Below are 14,117 nucleotides of genomic sequence, written 5' to 3'. Positions count from 1 at the left end.
TGCATCTTCAATGCTCTCACTGATGGAAGGAGGTTTTGGCTTAAAATCTCACGATACATGGCCACGTTCATTTTTCCCTTAACATAGATCAGTTGTCCTGTCCCCTTTGCAGAAAAACAGCCCCAAAGCATGATGTTTCCACTCACATGCTTTACAGTAGGTATGGTGTTCTTGGAATGCAACTCAGCATTCTTCTTCCTCCAAACACGATGAGTTGAGTTTTTACCAAAAAGTTCTATTTTGGTTTCATCGGACCACATGATATTCTCCCAATCCTCTTCTGGATCATCCATATGCTCTCTGGCAAACTTCAGACGGGCCTGGACATGTACTGGCTTACGTAGCGGGACACGCCTGGCACTGCAGGATTTGAGTCCCTCTCTGCGTAGTGTGTAGCCTTTGTTACTTTGGTCCCAGCTCTCTGCAGGCCATTCATCAGGTCCGTGTAGTTCTGGGATTTTTGTTCACAGTTCTCATGATCATTTTGACCTCACAGGATGCCATCTTGCGTGGAGCCCCAGATCGAGGGAGATTATCAATGGTCTTGCATGTCTTCCATTTTCTTACAATTGCTCCCACAGTTGATTTATTCACACCAACCTGCTTGACTACTGTAGATTCACTCTTCCTAGCTTGGTGCACATCTACAATTTTCTTCCTGGTGTCCTTCGACAGCTCTTTGGTCTTGGCCATGGTTGAGTTTGGAGTCTGACTGTTTGAGGCTGTGGATAGGTGTCTTTTATACAGATAACGAGTTCCAACAGATGCCATTAATACAGGTAACAGGTGGAGGACAGAAGAGCTTCTTAAAGAAAAAGCTACAGGTCTGTGAGTGCCAGAAATCTTGCTTGTTTGTGAGTGACTAAATACTTATTTTCCACCATAATTTACCAATAAATTCTTTAAAAATCCTACAATGTGATTTCCTGGATTTTTTTCTCATTTTGTCTCTCACAGTTGAAGTGTACCTATGATGAAAATTACAGACCTCTCTCATCTTTCTAAGTAGGAGAACTTGCACAATCAGGTGCTGACTAAATACTTTTTTGCCCCACTGTAGGAACATTTGGTGATATTAAGAAAGACCTTTTGACCTATTTTAAAATATATTGAACTCCAGTTTTGTCCTATTGCCTGATCATTTCATGCTGCAGATGGTACAGCTTGTTTGTGTGCATTCAGCAGTGGCCAGTGCACATTTTATTAAATGTACCAAGTACAAGTTATTGTACTTGGCCCCACAAATCTTAGAAGCATGGTGTCTAACCAGATCGTTACTCTGGATGGCATTTCCCTGATCTCTAGTAATACTGTGAGAAATCTTGGAGTTATTTTTGATCAGGATATGTCATTCAAAGCGCATATTAAACAAATATGTAGGACTGCCTTTTTGCATTTACGCAATATCTCTAAAATCAGAAAGGTCTTGTCTCAGAGTGATGCTGAAAAACTAATTCATGCATTTATTTCCTCTAGGCTGGACTATTGTAATTCATTATTATCAGGTTGTCCTAAAAGTTCCCTAAAAAGCCTTCAGTTGGTTCAGAATGCTGCAGCTAGAGTACTGACGGGGACTAGCAGGAGAGAGCATATCTCACCCGTGTTGGCCTCCCTTCATTGGCTTCCTGTTAATGCTAGAATAGAATTTAAAATTCTTCTTCTTACTTATAAGGTTTTGAATAATCAGGTCCCATCTTATCTTAGGGACCTTGTAGTACCATATTACCCCATTAGAGCGCTTCGCTCTCAGAGTGCGGGCTTACTTGTAGTTCCTAGGGTTTGTAAGAGTAGAATGGGAGGCAGAGCCTTCAGCTTTCAGGCTCCTCTCCTGTGGAACCAGCTCCCAATTCAGATCAGGGAGACAGATACCCTCTCTACTTTTAAGATTAGGCTTAAAACTTTCCTTTTCGCTAAGGCTTATAGTTAGGGCTGGATCGGGTGACCCTGGACCATCCCTTGGTTATGTTGCTTTAGACGTAGACTGTGTTTCATAATTATTGTATGGCCTTGCCTTGCAATGTGGAGCGCCTTGGGGCAACTGTTTGTTGTGATTTGGCGCTATACAAGAAAAAAGTTGATTGATTGATTGATTGATTTTAGGTAATACGTCCATACACTTAATTTTCTTTACCTCCTGTCCACACAGTATGTTGTATAACTGGATATGAAACAGTTTTCTCTCTCTCACCTGTTTGTCCTGGGTGGTGAGGTGCCATGGGGTGATGTCCCATCGGCGGATAGCCAGGGTGCATGGCAGCACCCGGTGGTGGACCACCGTGGTGGGGAGGTGGTGCCCCATGATGCGGTGGTGGTCCTCCGTGGTGAGGTAGGGGCCCAGCAGGGTGCATACCAGGTGGAGGCGGTCCAGAGTGAAGCCCGGATCCAGGAGCCTGTCCCTGTCCTTGGGCTGCAGCAGCTGCGGCGGCAGCAGCAGCAGCTTGCTGCTCCATCTGCTGCCTGGCTTTCATTTCGGCGTATTTCAGCTGCTCCATGTGGAAGGCCTGACGCTCTGTGAGCAGCTGCTGCCTCTGCAGTTCCAGCTACAAGACACAAGAAAGGGAGTTACTCACCAAAACATCCACAGTCTGATTAGCCACCACTTAATATACATATGCATAATATGCATTTTCAACACAGCATTTGTAAACATTCTAGTTTATTTTTCATGCTTACACAGAAACAAAATAAATTTCACAAAGCACTTGGGAAAATTTTAAACATTACCGGTAAATTTCATAGGGGCTAATAATTTTGTACTCATCTGTACTAGCCAATGGGTGTGGACTAAGGTGTAAAAGCCAAGTGTTTTTCCAAATTACATCTGAGGACCACTGAGAGTCTGTGAAAAATTTGCAGTCAATCAATAGAAAGGCCTGTTACAGGATAATTTCCATTCTATCATCTGTCACACATAATTCTAATACAATTACATTTGTTCCACAAATCTGAATGGTTAATCATGTGTGATTTCCGACCATAAAATATCACTGTGATGGTGGCAAAATATCCAACCTTTTCACATTTGATGTATAACTCCGCGCCCTGACCGCTTTGCTATGCAGATGTCAATAATGGCACTGTCAGCTGACAGTGAAAGAAACTGGTGGCGCAATGACGCTGTTGCTATGGTAAGCTTCACCGACCGAATTCCTTACAGAAAGATAAACCATGCAAACGATGGAATTGCATTAGAATGGGAATAACCCTATTGTGTCTGATGATTTGCGGATGTTAATGCTGGATTATGGTCGCAAGTAAAACTCAATTTACAACTGTAAAATCCAGCATTAACATCTGCAAATCATCAGACACAACAGGGTTATTCCCCAATTTTAAGATAATACAGATTGTTGGACTATGTACCCTCTGGACTAAACTCCATGCTAAAGTGGTGTTTACGTGCTCTGCAGCTACTGTACTTACATACTGGTGAGACATCACCTTGCATGTGCTGCCTATAACTTCCAAAACTTGTATTCAGTGCCATTACGTATCATTGTACAGTAATACTGTTGCACCAAATCTCAGCATATTTTGAAGACCTGTGGCTTTAGGAACATACTGGGTGGGTCACCAGACAACACTGTGTTGAGTTTACAGACTGTCAGCCTTGATTTCCATCTACAGTGTTTAGAAAGTTTTGCACAGCAGAGGCCTTTTCCTTCGCTATTTAGAGCTCTGCACACTGGGACGTGATAGTGATGCCTCCATAACAAACAGTTCCATTGTGAATAAAATGTCCAGTGACTGTCTGAAGATAGGACATAAACAGTTGATGGCTATCTGCATGCCCCCTGAAAGCAGGTTGGTTTAATCTACTTTACAAGATAAACACAGTGCTCTGGAAAATGTTTACTTCCGCCCATTTACAAATAATTCTGTGTTGTCCTGGACCGTGAGAGGAGCCAGCTGGTTCAGAGCCACGCTGGCTGAGGAAATCCAAAAAAATACAGAATTCTGTAACTACACATGGAACTGAGTGGTGCTCTCTGTTAGCAATTCCAAATGTAATACAGCATTTACACAAAACGACGACAAGTCACGAATGCCACGAAGTATACATTCTTGGCTGCTGATCACGAATGCGATGATTTGAGGCAGAGGTGTCAGGTGTAATCAGGAACTGCTGCAACCTGTTACCACGCATTACACGTAATGGCATGTGTTCCTGGTGAATTATCAGGAACCATTATACACAGTCAAGAATTAATGTTGCACGCTACTGCGCGTAACAGTGCATTGTTACATTCTGTCACGTTGTGAATGAGGCCAATTGTCTCCACACACATCCCCATATTCATCCTCCAACTGCTGAACAATTCAGATCGCTCCAGTTTGCTCCTCAAAATCCACAGCAGAAGAACTTTGTGACTGCATGCTTAGTTGGGCTCTGTGTCATGGAGTGGTGCAGAGAGGAGGAGGAGGTGGAGAGAACCAGATGTGTGGCTCCACATGGCTTTGTCTGGCACGTTTTCCCAGACATCAGGTGCAACAGCAGCAGGTGGAACACCTGCAGGAGCGTGCTGATGAGCATTGGAACGAAACTTTGAGCCGACTTGGCGTCACTGTCCTTCTTCAGCATACTGCAGCAATGGAACTTAATGTGGTGCAGCAGGGTTTAATTAATTGTGCGCATGTCAGAGAAGAATGCTGTCAGTCTCTGTTAAGGATCACCACTCATCAAGACAGATCAACACGCTCAGTTTCAATCTCCACGACATGCACTACCCTCACACATGCACTACTCCATGCACTACCCTCACAAATGAGGGTAGTGCGTGACATTCGAAGATTTTTTGACAGCCAAAAACATGCTCCACGAAAATCACGAATATCACGCACCAACACGCACTATTAAGAAACCTATTCAAATGCGTTAAGTCACATTAAGAATGTCAGGAATGTGCCAAGAATGACACAAATATGACATTCATAACGCGTCCTGCCTATGTGTAAATGCAGCATAAATATTAAATTCAAGAAAGTTTTCTGCTTGGAAAGACACCCTAAGTAATTTACTGCCACAAGATGTTGCACTGACATGTGCAACGCAATTTAAAACAACCTTGGCCACTCCCTCCCGACCCTCATTCCTCCCCCTCTTATCTCTCACCAACTGGAGCCCTTGAATAGAGGCTTTGCACGTGATGTGCCATGTGCGGTCACAATACACCTGGCTGTATCAACAAGTCATCTCAACTAGTCTTTCCTCAGTTTTTCACTGTTTTTTCCACTATTAAACCATGCCAGAGACTTGTTGTGTGGTTCACTGTCACAACAGATAGGGACAGAAGGAGAACGTGAGCTCATTACAACACACAAGTTGAATCCCAATTCAGGGTCTGCACACTTCGAATCTCTGGAACAAACCCTCCTGAAATGAGACTAAATATAAATTTAGTAATAAGTGCTTTTCAGCAGAGATACCCTCACCACAGAGTTGCATGAAATCCTGTGCCTCTGCTGAAGAGAAGGTGAAATGCCACAAGACATGAGGAATACAAACCTCCCTCTCTACAAAAACAAAGGCAACAGAAGCAACTGCAACAACTATCGTGGTAACTCCCTCCTCAGCATCGCTGAGAAGCTCTTTGCTCGAGTTGCACTGAAGAGGCTCCAAGTTCTTGCAGAAAAAGTCTATCTAGAATCCCAGTGTGGTTTTTGTGCAAACAGGTCCACTATCAACATGATCTTCTCTCTAAGACAGTTGCAGGATAAGTGCCAAGACCTGACCAAAGCCTTCGATTTAGTCAGCAGGGATCCTCAGCATCATCAAGTCCTTTTAACATCAGACTCCTTCAGTATCCAGAGCAGTGTGAAACAGCTCTGTGTCCTCGCCCCAACCCTGTTCGCAATTTTCTTTGCAGTCCTGCTGAAGCATGCCTTCGGCTTGGCAACTGAAGGCATGTACCGCTGAACCAGGTCAGATGATAAGTTCCTTCAACCTCTCCACAGTGAGAGCTACATCAAAAGTTTGGCTGAAATGCCTTCAAGCCTTTCCTTTTTGCTGGTGATGACACAGTCACTACTCACTCGGAAGACAATCTCCAAGAGCCCATGACCCCCTTCTGTGAGGCCTGCCAAGACTTTGGACTTACTACAAGCCTGAAGAAAACACAGGTCATGGGAGAGGATACAGATCCACCATCCAATATCACCATCTCTAACCGCGAATTGGACATCGTCCATGACTTCATGTACATGAGCTCCACGATCTCTGACTGTCTCTCCTTTGATATAGAGCTGAGCAAGCGCATAGGGCAAGCATCTACCACCATGGGCCAATAACAAACTGATGGACCACACCAAGATTCAGGTCTAATGTGCATGTTTCATCAGCACCCTCATGTATGGCAGCAAGACTTGGACACTCCGTGCCCAACAGGAACACAAGCTAAATGCATTTCACATGCACTGCCTATGATGCATCGTGAACATCATCAGGCAAGAAAAAGTCTAGAAAGAGCAAAAAGCCTCTGCATGTATTGTATGCTGAAAACAGAGACGCATGCTCTGGTTAGGGTATGTCGCTCGAATGCATGACAGGCAGATCCCCAAAGACCTTTTCCATGGAGAAGTTACAGAAGGGAAGCGCCCTACACGGAGACCACAACTGCGCTTCAAGGGCATTTGCAAGAGAGACATGAAGGCCCTCAGCATCAATCCAGACTCCTGGGAAGCTGCAGCTTCAACACAATCGACCTGTAGACAAGTGGTGAGAAAAGGCCTTGCAAGCTTTGAAGGGACACTTTCACAACAGTCTGAAGCAATGAGACAGAGGAAGAAGGCTTCCAAAAAGACAGAAAGACAAACGATGAGGTGCTCATTACAAGGACTGTCACTCCCGCATTGGGCTGACCAGCCACAACAACCAATGCTGTTCCAGTTCCACCATTCAGCATGCAATTCCATAGTCTACCCAGACTGACAGATACCTACATGATTTATACTTTACAAAATAAACCCTGAACCATCCCTTAGTTATGCTGCTATAGACGTAGACTGCTGGGGGGTTCCCATGATGCACTGTTTCTTTCTCTTTTTGCTCTGTATGCACCACTCTGCATTTAATCATTAGTGATCGATCTCTGCTCCCCTCCACAGCATGTCTTTTTCCTGGTTCTCTCCCTCAGCCCCAACCAGTCCCAGCAGAAGACTGCCCCTCCCTGAGCCTGGTTCTTCTGGAGGTTTCTTCCTGTTAAAAGGGAGTTTTTCCTTCCCACTGTAGCCAAGTGCTTGCTCACAGGGGGTCGTTTTGACCGTTGGGGTTTTACATAATTATTGTATGGCCTTGCCTTACAATATAAAGCGCCTTGGGGCAACTGTTTGTTGTGATTTGGCGCTATATAAAAAAACTGATTGATTGATTGACATTTTTAAATGATTGCCTACTATAGTAATATTTATTTGCCATTTAGAGCAGCTTTAATTTTGGATTTTATTTGATTTTTTTGTATAAACACATCCTGGCCACCGACAGTAACGGCGCTTTAAATGTATAAACAACGCATTAATCAGGTGCGACCACACCTGATCAATCAGATCGTCTGATGATCACACCGACAGCGATGATGCTGTAAAGAGTTACGGGGCATTAATCAGGTGTGATCACTCTGATTGATCAGGTCATCTGATAATCACACCACGGCGCCGGTGCTTTTAAATTTTAAATCATCACAACGCTTCTGTCTGTGTAATCAGAGTATGACACTGGCGTGAGAAATGCACCTGGAGCAGAAAAACCATCAAGGGACTTGCTTTAAAATGCTGCCTTTCAAGCCACAAATTACAGTATTTCCAGACGTCATTTTCAAAAAATCAGGAGCTTTATGTGGATTCATCTCTGTCTGTGATGGTGAACTGGACTGAAACGAACAGGTCAGATTTTATATTTTTTGTGTTTGTGAATGAAACAGTCTGTCTGCATGAGGACTGCAGCTTTCAGCCAATCAGTGGCCAGCATGAATGGACGGATTTAGAGAAACGTGTGCCAACAATAACATAACTTACCTACAACTTATGTCCAGCTTGTGCGGGACGTATGAGTCACACGCTGGCATGCGTTGAAAATTTTCAGCATGCCCAAGATTTTTTGAGGAGTTCAGTTTATTAGGATGTATATCAGCGAACTTCGGTGTGTTTCAACGTGTTCTTATAAAAAACGTATCCTTAACTTACTGGACTTATACCAGCGTTTTTTTTAATATGATTGCCATATGCTGGCGAAATCTAGGGATGGGACCGATCTGATCCAGAATTACATCGGTATCGGGTTCTAAAACCAAAATACCGATCCAACCCGCGACATTTTCTGATACCGGAGAAGAACCACTGTGAATCCTCTCAACTGCTGTTGTTTGCTCTCTGCTTGTTTATTGCGGAGTGGGAGGAGGAGGGGAGGTTTTTGAAGCTGGGCTGTTTGAGAGAGCTCGCTTCTGAGATGTTCTAGCTGCGGGCAGCGGCAAATTTCTGCCGGACTCTCGGCTTCAACTTGTCTGTTCGTCAAGCATGGATTTTCAGAAAAATTAACTGAATTGTTGCTGAAAATGTGTGCTAAAAAGTTAGCCGCTTAACTGTCCCGAGGCTGTCAAATACCAGCTCAGCGTGCAGCCGAGGAGAAGCCAAACAGAGATTCTGCCCACTGAAAGGGAAAAAGTCTCCATTAAAATCCTGCACGTGAGCATCCATAATTATTTTACAGTTGAAAGGCTTCGTGTTTACCAAAAGGTCAAAGTTTGCGCAGCACTGAAACAGCGAGAGAGGAAGAAAAAGAGAGAGACGGAGGGGGAGAGAAAGCAAGTGAGACAGAGAGAGTGCTGTCTTTTCTCTTTAAGTCTATAAAAATAAGGCTATAAAAGTCAATACAAATACTTAATTCTTTCACCAAAACATCAAATCTAGGCTTTCATCTTAGATGCACCTTCTGGCAAATTGTGGCTCAACTTTCAGGTCTCCTTTTAAAGAAAATCCTCATATAAAATCAACAACAACAATAATAATAATAATAATAATATTAAAGCAAACAGAGCTCTGGTATCGGATCGGAAAAGTATCAGTATCGGCAGATATCCAAATTCATGTATCGGGATTGGAGCGGAAGTGAAAATTGTGGATTGGTGCATCCCTAGCTAAATCGTCAAAGTGTAATAGGACCTTTACATGAAACAAAAACAAACAGGTAAAAAGTAAATTATACAAGAGAAAACACTGAAATTTAAAAACTAAAAACTGATGGTTTGACTAAGTTACTTTAAAGTTTAATGGTGACACTGAACATACTGATTCAATGTCTGAAGAAAAAAACTATCATGAAAGATGAGCAATGGCCACAAACGATTTGTTGATTTTTTTTTTTAGCAAGAAGGTAAACAATGAAGAAATTCCAAATAACAAAACAGAGTGGAAGGGCATAAGGAATAATGCATGCTTCTTTATGACTTACGGCCTCTTTTTCCCGGTCCATGATGGTTTCCAGCTCCTCAAAATGCCTTAGCTTGATCTCCAGCTTCTTCATCTGGGTCTCTACCAGCAGAGCAACCAGAGACTTGATCTTCCTCTCCTCCACTGCTGCTAAATGCTGATAGGATAGAGAAATCATGTAATATTCCAGCAGTGCTGGTTGCAAAATGTCAAACTGTATAATATGTAATTTTAGATAAATTTCAGCACTAAACATCAGGAGGAACATAGTGCATGAAGAACACCAGAGTGAGTTTATCCTATTGAGAGAAAGTGAAACTTCGTTGCATTCTAATTGGGGAATCCTAAACTTTGAAAAACATGCTTTGTAGCTAGTCAATACAGGTAGGTGCTGCAAATGATATATAAAATAATTTAAGACCTTCACTCCTCAGTCGCCTGTTAAAGCCAGTAAATGCAGCACTCAAAACACCTCTTTCTTCAAAATACATGTACAAAGTCTGAATCCTTTAGAGTATGAACAAAAAATCTGCGAGAGATAATACATGCTGCAGGAATCACACATGTAAGGTATACTGTGTCAACATTCACATCACGGGATGTGATATGTCAAACAAAGCAATAAAATCAAACACTTTACTCAACAACTTTTCTTGATTTTTTTTTTTATAAAAGCTCCCCCCATGCTCATCTTCCATGAGAGGTCTGTCTGGTACAACATAATTTACTGTAATTTAAGGATTCCTGCATTCTGCGAGGTGTTCTGTTTTATGTGTCAAGTTCACCTCAAGTTGTCACAATCTTGCACTACTTGTCAGTCAAAAGTAAGACCCTTTGGCTGCTCCCTTGTTTTGGGATCAGGTTGATCAGGTTGAAGGTTGATCAGCAGGGTGATTTGGCACAAGTTTTATGCTGGATGCCCTTCCTGACACAACTCCACATTACATGCAGAAATTTGGCAAGGGTGGGGTTTGAACCCGGAACCTTCCACACTGAAACCAAGCACACTAACCACTTGTCCACCCCCCCACACACTGCTTGTCAGTGCCGATCAGTAAATTGTAGGGGGAGGTGGTTTCTGTATAAGTGACCTTAGATTTTGGACTTTTATTGTGAAACATCGTAATGGAAGAACCAAGTTTCCTTTGACTGTGAAAGGAGCTCTGTGCAGCAGTTAGCTTAGGGCAGAACTGTGTTGTATAAACAAAACCAGCTTCATATGTATGGAATTGGTTCTATGCAGAAAGGATGATCTTGACCAAAACAGGAAAATTGTTGAGAATACCTTGCAGAGTTTACAAGCTTTATTTTTGGCTTTTAACTAACTTTCTGTGCATTCAGCTACAAAATCACACTGAATCATAATTTCCAAATAAAGTCATGTGTGAGAATCCCTGTATTTTCCACATCATAATATACAGCATAACACAGGTTTAAAAAAAAAAATAAAACTGCGATGATATTACAAAGACCGTGGCCATAATATATTCAATATTGTGCAGATTTAAAAAACAAAACACACACATATGCAAGCATGCGAGCGGCAAATGTTTTAGGCTATATATTTAAAACTATAATTTTAGGCCAAATATCCAGCTCGACTGGCCACAACATATCTCAGCAAACTGTCCAAACATCTGTTTCATTAACACCCCTATTCCACAGGCCACCGTTCTATTACGATCACCCATGACGTGCAAAAATGGGATGAAATGGCTTACTCCGGGTTGCCTCCTAACACGATGGCTTATAAAGTGCACACCTGTCTACCCGCCTGAAATCAAAAGTAAGGAGCTGCGCCCTCAGCCAGAACTGCAACAAACACTGCTTCTGCTTCACATTTATCCCGCTGGAGCACAAACAAGTTTCAAGCTGTACTCGCTACGAATACTCCGCTTAAAGACATTCCAACATGAATGAAGCTGTTAAGGCTATGAACACCCCAAAGTTACCACGCAGTAGCAACTATTTGGCAAATTGGGATGAAATTTTTGCACAGCTTGAAAATTTCACCAGGATTTCAAAACGGGTGCCAATGATGGCCTAACTACTAAATATACCAAGTTTGCTCAAGGTTGACAAAGATGAATCAAGAAGGTACTATGACGCTTCAAAACATGCTCCGATTTGCCATTCGGAATGAAACAGGAAGGAACAACACTCTGTGGAATAGCCATCTAATACTGCTTTGACAACCAATGAATCAATCCAAAGTGAATACTCAGTTGACGGCTGGGACCTTTAAATTTGCTTCAGTGGATGTGTTCTGAAAGTCTCACCTTGGCCTTGGTGGCAGCAGATGCTAGGGCAGCAGCAGCTGCTGTGGCAATGTTTCCCTCTCCAATATCAAGTTCCAGCTTCTTCCTCTTGTCTTCATCTTCTGTAGATCCCTTATCTTCCCTATCTTTCTCCTGATCCGAGGATGCAGTCTCCATTGAGTCCTCCTTGTCTTTGTCTGAGAGGGAATACAAATTCATACTAATAACTAAGGGTGTAACGGTACATGTATTTGTACTGAACCGTTTCGGTACAGGGCGTACAGTTTGGTACAGGGCTGTTCACGGGTGAGTTCGCGTTGCGTGTATTTACATTCAGTGGTGCCAACTTAGCAACTTTCTCGCTAAATCTGGCGACTTTCCAAACCCTCTTGGTGACATATTTTCTCAAAAGCGACTAGCGAAAAATCGAACTACTTTTCCTGGCATTACTGGAGACTTTTCTGATGTTTGGCGACTGAAAGTGAAAGTCTCTTGTCACGGAGCGGCAGCGGGTCTCCCCCTTCTCCCCCGCAGCCTGAAAGCGCTGAGCGGAGGGATATCTACAATCCTCCTCAATTGGACTCACTCAGCCAACTGACCTTGTTTGCTGCGCTGTGATTAGTTCCGACTTTGAGAAGCCCTGGCCTTGAGAAATTTTATTTTAATAAGTGATGGCCAATTTTAATGGCAAAATAAATAAACAAACCAAGAATCAAGTTTATTTGTGGTTTTAAATATTTTTAAGGTGATTTTACTCACTTTTTTTTTTGCCTCTCCACAATGTTTTTGTTTTCAAAGCTTTATTTAAAAAAATATATTAACAAACATTAAATGAACAGTTAACAGAAAGAGATAGAAAATAAAATAAATTGTACAAAAGTAAATGGATTCTTTAACATTAATTCTCTTAAAAAATCCCTTATAGAGTGTGACAGTTTTGGAAAGCTGAATAAAATTTAACAGGGCTTCATGCTGGAACCGTTGTGGAAAGGCTTTGTTAAAAGCTGTTGACTACTATGAATGTATTTTTTTTATAAGATTTCATACATTTGTCATTTATTTGAGATTACATTTTATTTAACTTATTACCAGGCAGAACTTTGCAATTATTTTATTTTCCTGTTTGTATAATGTTACAATAAATCGTTGGTTTAAACAACAAGCAAATTTAGGTTTTGCATTTTTCTCCCATACTGTACTGAAAATGAACCGAACTGTGACCTCAGAACTGAGGTACGTAAAGAACCGTGATTTTAGTGTATCGTTACACCCCTACTAATAACAGACCTCAACACTGTCTTTGAAGCCCACCTGTCTGTGAGACAGGTAACATTGGGGATTTACCTGTTCATTGATGAGCTAGCCATTTCTGGACTTGCTCTTTCCATCCATTGTTCCTGCCAATAACAACTAATATTGATGACTGTTACCTATCCACAGAAATTGTACTATGTGGCCTCCAGCATATAATGAAGTGTGCTACAAATTATTTGAAGAGTATTTGTCCATAATCTCAAATAAACTGTTCAAATTAAGCTGCAAGTGTCAAGGCTTGTGGGGAAGCAATTAGCTAGGAGGCTTAATGAAGTGTCTGAGCATTGACATGCCACAAGTTTTCTCTCCCGTTTTCACTTTGGTCAGATTTCCCAGTACAGCCAACGAGAATCATTTGTCAACGCTGTTGTACTTTGCCTTGTCATTGCTTTCTTTTCTAAACTGAAGCCACACTTGTGACTGTTATGACATCTACCACATATGTGAGGAACATATTTCCAGGCAATACATGTCACCACTTTAAATATTGTTTAAAATATTTGTTGGAAGCAGATTGCTATTTTTGTGCATAGCAACTGGACACATGCTGCTCCTTCTATTACCAATTATCTTCTTTTCATTTGTTATGACCTGCCTCACTGTTTTTTTTTTATTGCTGCACATGGAAAAATGTCATCACAATTTCATTGCATGAAGTATAATGACAAACTCTAGTTTATTGCAAGCCATCTCACACTGTTGCAATGTTAACATGCGTGCTAGTTCATATAAAAACAATATGCTGCATCACAGCATATTGTTTTTACAAAATAAAATTGTCAATTTTTGATGTAATTGTGTTTTGGTAAATACATTAGTATCGGGTGTGATTACTCAAAGTATATTCCGTTTCGGGTCAGGTCTGAGAGCATGTACGTGTCACAACATCCACTACACAACAGGACAATTCTGGCTTCTGAATGGCAACTACTCAGGTAGAAAAGTGGCCCACCCCAACCTCCCAAAAGTAACCCTTTGTTTGGCAGCCAGGTATTCCCAGAAATGCACGAAAAAAGGAGGCTGCTTCTTGCTGCAAGGTGTAGAGGTTTGACCAGTTTTACCGACGAGGTAATGACCTGACAATGATTCTTACGAGACTGAAATGTTGCTTGCAAATAAAATTCT

At 41.9% G+C, this 14,117-nt stretch overlaps 1 protein-coding gene across 2 annotated transcripts in view; it reads right to left on the bottom strand.

Annotated features, from left to right (window-relative positions):
• The window catches only part of smarcc1a (SWI/SNF related, matrix associated, actin dependent regulator of chromatin, subfamily c, member 1a), an 85,221-nt gene that overhangs the window by 10,967 nt on the left and 60,137 nt on the right, over nucleotides 1-14,117 (bottom strand). For both annotated transcript variants that reach the window (XM_034174345.1, XM_034174346.1), the window contains exons 24-26: nucleotides 11,700-11,875; nucleotides 9,443-9,577; nucleotides 2,189-2,540 (exon numbers count right to left, since the gene is read on the bottom strand). In XM_034174345.1, coding sequence (XP_034030236.1) covers nucleotides 2,189-2,540; nucleotides 9,443-9,577; nucleotides 11,700-11,875 — 663 coding nt within the window. The remainder of the gene's footprint in view (nucleotides 1-2,188; nucleotides 2,541-9,442; nucleotides 9,578-11,699; nucleotides 11,876-14,117) is intronic.

Source organism: Thalassophryne amazonica, chromosome 7, assembly GCF_902500255.1.
Source record: "Thalassophryne amazonica chromosome 7, fThaAma1.1, whole genome shotgun sequence".
NCBI classification, from domain to species: domain Eukaryota; kingdom Metazoa; phylum Chordata; class Actinopteri; order Batrachoidiformes; family Batrachoididae; genus Thalassophryne; species Thalassophryne amazonica.
The sequence above is the reverse complement of the archived record's forward strand: the minus strand, read 5'-3'. Positions and strand labels throughout refer to the sequence as shown.